Below are 12,749 nucleotides of genomic sequence, written 5' to 3'. Positions count from 1 at the left end.
AAAAAAAAAAAAAAAAAAAAAAATGTTCTTAGATTCTAGCACTGACTGTGAAGTGATGAAAGTAGTAATTCATATAACATTTTTGGTAGTCAAAAATGATTGTGTAATATTTAAGGTAGCCACTAAAATAACAGAAGAATAAATAATAAAAAGGAAAATGGATAACAAAAATTTGATTAATACACAAGAAGTCAAAAAAGAAAAAGGAAACTAAAACAGATGGAACATAAAGAAAATAGTAGGAAGGTAAAAATAAACACAAATAAATCAATAATTAAATGTAAATTCATTAAATATACCAATAAAAAAATTGTCAAACCAAACAAAAAAACCCCAACTATATGCCACTTAAAAGAGTCATACCATAAATATAAATATAAAGACATATAAAGGTTGAAAATAGAAGGATGGAAAAAAGTTATGCAAACAGTAATCAAAAGAAAGAAGCATTACTAGAGATAGAGGGACATGTGACAATAATAAAAGGGTCATTAAACCCACAAGAAGAATATAAATACTATCTAAATTAACAGAATTAAAAAGAGCAACTGACAAACCTATAATCATTGTGGGAGACATTAACATATCTCTTTAGATAAATGAGAAGTAGCAAACACAAAAAAACTGTAAGAATATAGACGATCTCAACAAAACAAATACAAACTTGACTTAATTTACAGATATAAATTATGTATTGCAGACCATTACTTCACAATATAGAGCTTTTCAAGCATATATAGAAGGGTTAAATTATCTTATGCTGGGGTTTAAAGCAAGCGTTAACCTTCAAATAACTGAAATCATTCAGACTATGTTCTCTGCCACTGTGTAACTAAGCCAGAAATCAAAACCCAAAAGTGTACATAGTAAAATCCCCAAATGTTTGAACCTAAGCACCAGTCTTACAAATAATCCACGAGTCAAAGAAGAATTCACAACGGAAATCAGAAAATCAAATTAAAACTTGTGAAATCTAGTTAAAGCTAGAGGAAATGCACAGCTAAAAATGTAAAAAGGAAAGTTGAAAAATCAATGACCTAGGTACCCATCTCAAAATGTGACTGGGTGGAAGAGAACAAAGAAAATCAAGTCTGAAGAAAGTAGAAGGAAAGAACCAATTAAGATAAGAATTTAATGACCTAAAAATAAAAGTACAAATGAGAAGGTTGACAGAGCCATTACTTAGTTCTTTGAAAAGACTAACACAAGTGATAAACTCCTAGTAAGACTAATTAAGAAAGACATCATAATTTCTCCATATCAAGAATAAAAATCAGGGGACTTCCCTGGTGGCACAGTGGTTAAGAATCTGCCTGCCAATGCAGGGGAACATGGGATCGAGTCCTGGTCCGGTAAGATCCCACATGCCGCGAAGCAGCTAAGCCCGTGTGCCACAATTACTGAGCCAGCACACCACAACTACTGAAGCCCGCGCACCTAGAGCCTGTGCTCCTCAACAAGAGAAGCCACTGCAATAAGAAGCCCACGCACCACAATGAAGAGTAGCCTCCACTCGCCACAACTAGAGAAAGCTGGTGCGCAGCAACAAAAACCCAACACAGCCAAAATAAATAAATAAATTTATTTGTTTTTTTAAAAAGAATAAAAATCAGGACACAGCTATAACTGTACAGATGTTTAAAAGATAGTAAAAGGATATTTGAACATTATAACACTGTATTTGAAAATTTAGATGAAATAGTCAAATTCCTAGGGGGAAAAAACAAGGTACCAAGAGTAAAACAAGAAAAGAAAATCTGATAGTCCTGTGTCTATGAATGAAATTAAATGTCATTAAAAACCTTCCAACACAAATCTCCCATGCAGAAGAATCCCAAATAATTTACGCAGACACTGTGCCTCAAAGAAGTGGAGCACAACTCACCACTCCTTAAGTATGGCTGCACATAATGACTTCCTTCCAGAGAGAAAAAAGGTGGAAAAAAAGAGTAACTTTACAGAGAAGAAGCCTGACAAACCCCACCTCGATCAAGTGATCAAGGTATCTATCAACATAAGTCATGCTGATGGCATGTACCCTTGATACGATGTGGTAAAAACGGCACTTTTACCTCTGTGGTCTTCCTCCTCCGAACACAGTCTAATCGTAAGAAAACCATCAGACAAATCCCAAATGAGGAACATTCTCAACAAAATACCTGGCCAGCACTCCACAAAATTCATGGTCATTAAAAACAAGGAAAGTCTGATAAACTGTCAAAGCCAAGAGGAGCCTAAGGACACATGATTACTAAATGCAATGTGGTGTCCTGGATGGGATCCTGGAACAGAAAAAGGACATTAAGTAAAAACGAAGGAAATATGAATAAAATATGGACGATACATCTGTATATCAGTGTGTAAGAGAACTAAATCCTTAACTACTATAATGGAAAGTCAATAAATAATGTCTAAATTTTTTTTAAAAATTAAGATAAATTTAAGGGTCTTCCCTGGTGGCGCAGTGGTTGGGGGTCCGCCTGCCGATGCAGGGGACACGGGTTCGTGCCCATGTCCGGGAGGATCCCACATGCCGCGGAGCGTCTGGGCCCGTGAGCCATGGCCGCTGAGCCTGTGCGTCCGGAACCTGTGCTCCGCAACGGGAGAGGCCACAGCGGTGAGAGGCCCGCGTACCGCAAAAAAAAAAAAAAAATCAAGATAAATGTAAGAACATTATTTAGAAATACGGAGGTGAATTTTGAAGAAACTGAAAAAAGTAGAGAGATCCTGTGGAAATGGAAAGGGGCATGAGGGAAGCAAGGCAGAACCTGCTACTTTTTGTTATAAATCTTTCGGTACCATTTAACTTTTTAAACTCTGCATATGCCTTACTTTGACAAAAAATTAACTCAAAAGAGACCAAACAAAACCACCCTTCTAAACAAAACTTAGGTTAAATAGGAAATCAAAAATAACCATTACAAGCCATGTTCCTGGGACAAACTCGAATTTGAAGTCCTGCAGTCCTAGGTTCGAATCCCAGCTCACCACTTACAATGAGACGCTGGCCCAAACTTTCTGGGCTTCAATTTCCTTATATGTAACATCACATAACTATAGGGTTGTTGAAGGACTAAAGGGGTAATAGATGGAAAAGTATACTCCCCCCACCCCATCCATGCCTACACTAAAGCCCTCAGGAAATGGTTGCTGATACCGTCTTCATTACGCAGGAATGAATCTAGCAATCTGCGGTTCCCAGACATCATCTACTCTATACAACCCCAAACTGTTGTGTTCTAAGGCAAAAGTGATCAGAACCCTGGTCCTCAAGTATTCCGTAGGCGCCAATCCTTAAGCATCAACACACGTAGGGGTGAAAAGACACTGCTGAATATGGATAGTTTCAAAAATGAAATCCGTGCTGCAGGGAGCCTGACGACGCAGTATAAATTTACTTTCCGTAGGGGTGTTGAAGCCTAGGTCGGCGGGGGACCAGCGGACAAGACTCCTTAACGCACGGCCCTGCCTCCCCGTAAAACTACAGATCCCAGAGGCAGCGCGCCCGGCGACGCGGCGCCCCCCAAGCCCGCAAGGCCTATCGGGAGTTGTAGTCTTTCCGGACCGGATCGCTTACCTGAGGGATTGCGTTGTCAGCCTCGGACCCTCCGCTCCGGTCTAGGAAGAAAGTGCCGAGGCGCGGCATAGGGATCTCTGTGCGCACCGGGAGCTTCTCGTGGGACATCAGGATGTCGTCCAAGGAAAGAAAGTTCTCCTCAGGCCCCAGCGCACCCGACTCCACCCGGAAATAAGCCTCGGACATGGCGGCGGCTTGAGCTTCTCCGTTTCCACTCTTGTGATTCGGGAGAGTCAGGGATGTAAAAGAAAGAGGAGGCGGCTGAGGCCGGTCAGGATTGTGAGGGTTGAGGATGTCGCTGCGGCCACCAGGCTGGATTCAAACGCTTTTACCGCGCCCGGGGACGGGCCAGACAAGAGCAGTCGATCCAGGCGGATCTGCCCAGGCAGAAGCAATCGACAAAGTCTGCGGATTTGGTTCAGCGCTACCCAAGGGAGGGGAAGCAGTAGGTGGATCTGCCTGGAGATTTTTTGCAGCTCTGTAGCCCAGTGTGAGAACTTTAAAAAGCAGCTGGAAATGCCTCTGAAACTGCAAGATGCATTTGCACTGGATTGTCTTTATGTGGTCCTTTAAACGTTTATATGAAATTTAAAACACTTTGCAAAACGTTTGGGGGCTTAAAAAAAGATCACTGCACCCTCTCTCCCAGGCTTGATCCGTTCTGACCTGTTTACTACAGTTTGTCAATCTCTGTGAATATCTGTTAATCTTGGTACTTGAAAGAAACATTCAAAACAAAACAAAACTCTAGCACTAGCTCCAGATAGTTATTATGGACTATTTGTAGTATTTTGGAGGAGCTGTAGAGTGGCAGGAAGGGTGGAGCACAGCACACGTGGCTTGCAAAGGCCCTGAGTCTACTTCAGGGCCCCCCGGTTCACCTTAACATCAAGTGGCCATCTCCTTTTGTGGCTTTTATTTTAAATCCTTAAAAGAGGGAATCTGATCGGCCCAGTTCATCTCTTTGAGGCAGGCACATTGGTCATAGGTGGCCAGCCACTCTGTAGATTGGGTGCCTGTGTCAGTGCCACAGGGACAGGGAAGGGGTCATGTTACAGGTACCAGACTTGGGGGCTCAGGGGCGTGGGTGGTGGCAGAGTGTTGAGAGAGGCACTACAGAACTTATTTCATAAAGAAGGACATTTTCTGGGGCGACTAGAGCTGTGAGCAGAGGGTTCCTAGGAAAGGAATGTGTGTTCACCATGTTTTTTATGTTGTGTATTTTATGATGCTTTGACATCTTGGGGCCTTGCAGCCCCGAGGGAACTGTTCCTCCCAGGGTGAGCTAATTCCTAGAGTAACAAACAACTTGCCTATGAACCTGCCTGCCATGTACAAAGCAACTGATCCAAAGCCCATATCCCAACCACTTCCTTTATCCAACTCCCACATACCAAGCCAATATTTCCCCTGCCCTAAATCACCCCAGGGCCAAGAACTGGACAACTAAGAGACCAACCTTATTCAAACTATCCACTCCTAAGTTTGTTCAGACTTGCCTACTCTGCCTCACCCATTTCTTCCCACAGAAACCACAGTAAAGGTTCTGGGCCATATTCTCCCCTTGCTCCTTGTGCCTCCTGACTGACCCTGGTACTTCCCTGTGTGGCCCTGCATGGCATGATGTGCCCCCTTCCCTTGGGAGCAATAAAACGTCTTTCAGTGGCACTGACCACTCTGTGTCATCACTCAGTGACCAATATAAGTTAAATCCTGGGCATCGTCAAAACCAGAAGCAGTGGGGGAGTGGGCCACATTATGGAAAGCCTTGGGTGCTATCCTAGGGAGTTAGACTATTCCATAGGAAATGGGAGAAAAAGTGTAAGGTTCTTGAGCAAGTAGTAACATATATCTGAGCTTTAAGAAGAGAATTCTGGCAGTGGGGTGAAGAAGGGAGAGATTAGACGCAGGGAAGTCGGTCTGGAAGCTGTTCCGTGGGCAGTACCTGGCAAGCAGTTGGATATAGGAAGGAACGGACAGAGAGGGTCAGAGATGACTCAGGTTTTTAACTTGGTTGACTAGGTGGATGGAGGTGTCACTAATTGCTGTACAGAGCACGGGAATACGGGCGGTTTGAGGCAAAATACATGTTAAATTTGGCACTCATGGAGTCCAGGAGCCGCTGAACAGGCAGGTGTGCAGCCCAGTGGAGAAACCAGCCTTGAACTTTCAGTTATCTATTTTGTGGTAGTTACATGAGAGTCTTTTTCTTTATCTTTTTTTTCCCCTGCGATGCTCGACTTGCGGGATCTTAGTTCCCCGGCCAGAAATTGAACCCTCACCCTCGTAGTGAAAGCACAGAGTCCTAAGCACTGGATCGCCAGGGTTATCTATTTGTGGTAGTTACATGGGAGTCCTTTTCTTTATCATATTTTAAATGCTCAGTTTGCTACACAATCCAATACAAAAATAAACATAATTCATATCCAAAACTTATGATTTCTAGGATGAATGGATGTAGGGTACTGGATATAGTTTAGGCTAGAAATATAAGTTAATTTGTCTAATTGAAGGCAATGCAGGTTATTTGCTGACAAAGAGAGTAAGTTATTTTTTATGTTGAAACTGTTGAGATGGATGCTTAACGTGCCAAAGAAAGGCATTATTTTTGTACAGAGACTAGAATATTGGCTCTAAACTCAAATACCACAGTTATTTTGATACTAAGGTAACAGGCTAGTGTTTAAGATGAAATCAGAGTACCTTGGTTTTCTTATTTAACGTCCTGGCTCATCCATGAAACTATTATTCATTTCTTGTATGTTTTTTCTCTATTTAGTCTGTTTTCTCCTTGAACTAATAAGTGAATAAGCCAGAAAAAGTGAAATGAGTGAAAGTTTGAGCTTATGATGCTAAACAATTACATGAATTCATTGACAAAAGGGGCACATAGTTTATCAAGTATAGATCTGTTTATAGCCTAAAGAGCCAGCCATGCTTCTTTTTTTTAAGAAAGCTCGTGTCCCTTAGTCCCCAGCCAACCAATCTACATACCAGAATTACACTGAACAGAATTTCAGTATATTTATAATATTCAAAGTATATTCAATATATTTACAATATATGGAATTTCTGTCTTCTGAAAGGTATCTGCTGGATCCCTGAAAAATAGAATAATTTTCCCACTGTAATCATTTCAAGATTGCAGAATTGTAGAACTGTGTAGCATATACAGACTTTAGATAAAGCAAAACTACAAGCAGCATTAAATCTGTGTTTTTTTGAATACCCGTGCTTTCTAAATTTCTTCCATTGAGTGGGGAGGCTGTGATGCAAGTGACAGAAATCCAAATCCAGGGGTGGGGGCAGGGGAAGACCTACAGTGGGGCAGGGTAAGGAAAGAAACAAAGAAATATATTGGACACCATCCTTCAAGTTGCTTGCTCAGCCAGGAGTTTTAGGGTGTTCCTTGATCCCTCTTCCCTTACACCCTTAATTGGTCCATCAGCAAATGTTGGCTCTGCCTTCATACTATTTCCAGAATCTGACCATTGCTCATCACTCTGGTCCAGGCCACCATCATCCCTTGCCTGGATTTTTCAGTAGCTTCCTATGTAGTCTTGCTTCTGCCTATGACCTCCTTATTGTTCCTTGAAAACCCCGGGCACACTCATTCCTCAGGGCTTGGCACTGTCTGTTCCTGCTCCCTAGATTGCCTTTCTATTGGATTTCCACATGGCTGGTCCTGTTTAGTGTTTCCTCCAAAGTCACCTTGAGTAAATGAAGCTTTCTCAATGAGGCCTTCCCTAGCCCTTCTATCTACAGTTTTAACTCTCCCCCACTGGCACCAAGTATGCCCTCCCCTTTCCCCCTCAGCCCTGACTATTCTCTAATGTCCTATGTATCTTACTTATTTATCTTGCTGATTATCACCCCTACTGGAACATTAGCTCCGTGAGGGCAGGGATTCTTTTTGGTGTATCTTTCACTGCTGTATCCCCACTGCTTAGTGCATGGTAGGCACTTCATAAATATTTATTGAATGAATTTGTGGTTCTTTATTTATAGTAATTATATTATTTTCCTTTAAAACATGAAGTAAAAACAATGAATCAGTTTTAAGTAAATAATAGTACAAGTGATGTACAGATATTACAACAGGAGCAAAGGGTAGCAGTGAAACATTGAAAACACCGGACTTAAGTGATTAAAAATACTTTGCCAAGGTACGGGTTCCAGTCACATCTAACTTTCTACATCCATAAGCTCCAGTCAATAATAATGCCGTGATGAAAGCTCATTGACTGGACCCCGCTCAGTTAAATTTGTTAAAGTTTGGTGCAACAGTATTGAATTTGACTTTTATACCAACTGTGAAAATGGAATGCTTAAGAGTCGACAAGATTTAAAATGGCTTAGTCTCCTACCTATGAAACATTTCCAGCAGCCATTTATACTCAATCGCTGTGTTACTTCTGGGATCTGACAGGCCTGGGTAGAGTCCAACTTCCAACACTTCAAGTGGCTCTGAGAGCTCGGGTGAGTTATTGATTGGAAGCTTCTTTTCTTTTCTTTTTTTAAGTTTGTTTTTGGCTACGTTGGGTCTTCGTTGCTGCGCGTGGACTTTCTCTAGTTGCAGCGAGCAGGGTCTACTCTTCGTTGCGGTGCGTGGACTTCTCGTTGCGGTGGCTTCTCTTATTGCAGAGCACCGGCTCTAGGCGCACAGGTTTCAGTAGTTGTGGCACACAGGCTCAGTAGTTGTGGCTCACGGGCTTTCGAGCGCAGGCTCAGTAGTTGTGGCACACGGGCTTAGCTGCTCCGTGGCATGTGGGATCTTCCCAGACCAGGGCTTGAACCCGTGTCCCCTGCATTGGCAGGTGGATTCTTAACCAGTGTGCCAGCAGGGAAGTCCCAAGAAGCTTATTTTCTGCATCTGTAAAATGGGAATTATATGATAGTAGCTCAAGAGTTTTGGTGAAAGTGGAATGAATGAACCAGTCTACGCAGAGCGCTTAGCTCAGGGCCTGGCCTATAGTAAGGGCTCAGTAAACACCCTCAGTATCATCAATATTCATACGCATTTTTCACTGCTGTATCCTTAGCGTTCCAAATGATACTTGGCACGTAGCAAGCACTCAATAAACATTTGTTAAGTAACTATCGTCATTCATTACTGTCATCATTGATAAAGGCTTGGCTACACTTGCCCGCCCCCCCATTCAAGTTTCTAAATGTACTCGAAGATGATAAATGATTATTCTTCAACTTTTCCCTGAAAACATTGTTAGAATTTATCTCTTATGAGTTCAAACTCTTAAAATTTTTAATTTTGAAATTACAGTACTATGTTTGAAAAGTTATTATGTAAGGTTAATGGATTTAAATCACTGGAGTTCATTTTTACATAATTTAAATGTTCTTTTGGTTGAGCTATTTCTTGAGCACTGCTTCAAAACGCCTTCAATGAGATCGAAATAAACTGATGGGCATAATGCAACCTTATGTGTGGGTACTGCCGATTTTAGATTCTTCCCACAGTCTTCAGCAGAAATTGTAAATCCATCTTATATATTCAGAGACTTTGTGTGTCACCCTCATAACTTGGCAAAGGAGCAGATATCGCATCAGTATAACAGAGGTAACTCATTTAATCCAACTTTTCTTTTTCTGTGTTCCCAGCTCCATAAAAATACCCTTTCCTCCCATTCTTATATTTTTATCTTTTTCTGGTAATTTATTATATAATTGAATCCATGTTCTGAGAGCCAGAGTTTTTCTCAGTCCGAAAGAAGAGGAGTGGCAAGTAAATCCATTAGTTTGAAGAGAATATGGGGGAAGAACAAGCTGTCGTTTATTTATCAAGTTATTCAGATGCCTTAGACTTCCCTAGAGGTCCAGGGGTTAAGACTCCATGCTTCCACTGCAGGGGGCATGGGTTCAATCCCTGGTCAGGGAACTAAGATCCCACATGCTACATGGTGTGGCCAAAAAAAAAAAAAAGATGTTCAGACACCTATTAGACACCCTGGGGCTGCTGATGTGAATGCGTAGAACAATGTGACGTGTTCTGGGCTGTTGAGGAGATTGGTACCCAGTGAAGGAAACATTAACATGAGCCGTGTCTAAAATGTTGTGGAAGTTCAGGAAGAGTGGGGACTTCTGACTTGGACAGCAGAGGGGTTTACAAGGTCTTTACAGAGGAAGGGGCATCAGAATGGGGCCTTCAAGAGTGAGTAGGACTTTTCCAGCAGGCCCACGAATGCAAGGAGGGGTCATCCCAGACCCAAGGATCAACTTCAAGCAAAGATGTGGGATCATGGAAGTTCAGAACCAAACTTCTTGCCTTTCACACCAGTCCCTCCTTTTGCCTTGCATCTGCGGGTTAATGGCTTCACCATCTGCCTGATTACCTGTATCTTCATATGGCAAGTAACAGGAGAATCCAACTCAAACCAGTTTAAATGACAAGGGATTCTAGACTCCAAAACTTGAGTCCAAGACTTCATGGTTGGTTAGTGCAACAGCCACCCAAGACTGTCACTAGGAATCTAATCTTTGCTTTGCTCTGTACATAGTCATGTCCAGTTATGGCTCATTCCCCTGGGGGTCACAAGATGTTTGCCAATTAAGTCAGGTCTACAAGCATCTTTATTCTTGTCCAAAGAAGGAGATCATCCGGTCCCAATAGAGAGTTCTGACATTCATGCTGACAGGTTTAGTTCCCATGCTCACTCCTGAACCCAAAGCTAGAGCCAGAGCAATGGAATGAGCTAATTAGTGTAAGTCACTCAAGGCCCACCTTGAAAGCTGGGATGGGGTCAGTTTCCCTAAAGCACATGGGCTGCACAACAGGGGAGACTGGAAGCCAATTCCTGCATGACAACCTAGGTGCTTTTAGGAAAGCAGAAGCTGGGTAGAAAACAAATAAATGTCTACTGTAATCACTATCCAATTCAGGACCCTGGGAAGAATTCAATATTACTTCCTCTCTCACCTCCCCATATCCAACCTTTCAATAGGTTCTGCTAATTCTACCTTTTTTTCATTCTTTTGTCCATAAAATTGCCTTTGTTCAAGCCCTCATCACTTCTCACCTGTACTCTCAAAATGCCTCCTGACCGGTTTTTCTCTGCCTCTGCTCTCTCCATCTTCCAAAGTTCCCTTGCACTATTCCCATAGTGATCTTTCTGCCCCAAAGATCTGATCTTATTACTACCCTGCTTACAACCCAAATGGCTCCCCATGGGTTACAGAATAAATTCTAAACTCCTCGGTAAGTCATACATGTCTTCCATGATCTGTGTATTAGTTTGCTAAGGCCACCATAACAAAATACCACAGACTGGGTGACTTAAACAACAGACAAGTTCTCACAGTTCTGGAGGCTGAAAGTCCAAGATCAAGGTGTCGGCAGGGTTGGTTTCTCCTGAGGCCTCTCTCCTTGGTTGCAGATGGTGCCTTCTTGCTGTGTTGTCACATGGCCTTTCCTCTGTGTGTGCACATCTCTGGTATTTCTTTCTCATAAGGACACCAGTCATATTGGAGTAGGGTCTCACCCTTATGAACTCATTTTACCTTAATTACCTTTTTAAAGGCACTAATTCCAAATATAGTCATGTTAGAGGTTAGGGTTTCAATATATGAATTAGCGGGGGGTGTGGGGCACAATCCAGTCTGTAATAATCTGGTTTCTATCTTCAGCCTCTGATAGTTACTCATTGTTACCCAACAGTACGGTTTCCCAAAAGCAAAGATTAGCTGGAGATATCTGATTGAACACAACCACACACACCACCCTTCCTACTTCCTGCCTCACACGTCCTGAAACGAAACCTTCTGTCTCTCTGTAGGTATTTTTGTCTGTACATGAAACCCATAAAAACACAGGAAAGCAATAAAGAGTGCCACCAGAAGAGCAGATTATTCATGAATTCCTGTAAGATAGAAAGCAGGTGGGATCAGATTGACAGAAAAACTGGAGCAAAGAAAAACACATCTTAAACATGGATAGAAAAAAAAAAACAAAAACAACACTACTACCTAGGAAACTAGAACAGTTCGGGGATATTCTAAGCTCAGCCAACAGACACCTAGAGCAGGAGGAGGTGCTGGGGCAAGAGACGGGATATCTGTACACATGGGAGCCAGGTCAGCCACTCTGTGCTTCCATAGCACAGAGTAAAACTGGAAGAATGTCAGAAAAATTAGCATGGCCCCTGGCTCAAGGATGATGTGAACTTGTAAAGCATTCTGTATTTTTGATAGTATCGCCCCACAGGTTACATGCTAATCACAAAGAAGAAAGTGTACTTTTACAATGCAAGGATCTGATGGTCACCACCCAAAAGAAGTGATCCAACCTAACATATCAATGATGGGAAAACTTGATATTATGTGTCTATAGATGTCAGGCAGTATAATGTACGCTGAATCACCTATGAAGAATTCTTGCCAAAATAGTTAACCTGATTCCAATCAAGCCTCTTGACTCAACTCTATAAGAAATGTGGGAGTGAGTGAGGGGGTTTTAAGAAAACGTTAAACGACACCAAAAAGAAACAAGTAGAAGAAATCAGAACGTGGAGCCTCCTAAGAGGGCACCTAGTAAAATACTGTCTCAGGGAATCTGGTGTGCTGACTGTAAGACAGAAGTTTCTGACCTCAGGATGGCTTAACATGATGTGTCACAACCCTCTCGGTATACAAAAATCTCTCTAAGAATCAAGGGCCTGCCTCACTGCTCCTCTCAGCTAGACAGTAATGCTTCTAAGACTTCTAAGGGAGTGGTCTGATAGCAGCATCACAGGGAACTCAAGATAAAAAAAAAAAGACATCAGCTTGATCCTGATGTCATAATGGGATGAGACTTTGGAGGACTCTTGGAGATGGGGTGTGTATTTTGCATGTGAGAGAAAGGCGAATGCAGACGGTCTTCAACTTGTGATGGCTCTACTTACAACTTTTCAGCTTTACAATGGTGCAAAAGTGATAAGCGTTCAATAGAAACCACACTTCAAATTTTGAATTTTGACCTTTTCCTGGGCTGGTGGTATGTGGTACAATACTCTCTCGTGATGCTGGCCAGTGGCAGCAAGCCCGCGGCTCTTGGTCAGCCAGGTGATCATGAGGATAAACAATCAGTACACTTACAAACACCCTGTACCCAGACAACCACTCTGTTTTTCACTTTCAGTACAGTATTCAATAAATTACATGAGACATTCAACACTTT

The 12,749-nt window shown here is 42.1% G+C and overlaps 1 protein-coding gene and 1 pseudogene across 1 annotated transcript in view; one reads left to right on the top strand and one right to left on the bottom strand.

Moving 5' to 3' along the window:
• GINS3 (GINS complex subunit 3) overlaps positions 1-4,005 on the bottom strand; it is a 10,659-nt gene extending 6,654 nt beyond the window's left edge. Inside the window, exon 1 of the mRNA XM_024747501.1 lies at positions 3,578-4,005. Within this exon, the coding sequence (XP_024603269.1) occupies positions 3,578-3,763 (186 nt within the window). The 5' untranslated portion in view covers positions 3,764-4,005. The remainder of the gene's footprint in view (positions 1-3,577) is intronic.
• A 7,672-nt stretch (positions 4,006-11,677) lies between these two features.
• LOC112401318 (uncharacterized) lies at positions 11,678-11,777 on the top strand (annotated as a pseudogene).
• Positions 11,778-12,749: the final 972 nt, after the last annotated feature.

This window comes from Neophocaena asiaeorientalis, unplaced genomic scaffold, assembly GCF_003031525.2.
Source record: "Neophocaena asiaeorientalis asiaeorientalis breed wild unplaced genomic scaffold, Neophocaena_asiaeorientalis_V1.1 scaffold438, whole genome shotgun sequence".
Taxonomy (NCBI): Eukaryota; Metazoa; Chordata; class Mammalia; order Artiodactyla; family Phocoenidae; genus Neophocaena; species Neophocaena asiaeorientalis.
The sequence above is the reverse complement of the archived record's forward strand: the minus strand, read 5'-3'. Positions and strand labels throughout refer to the sequence as shown.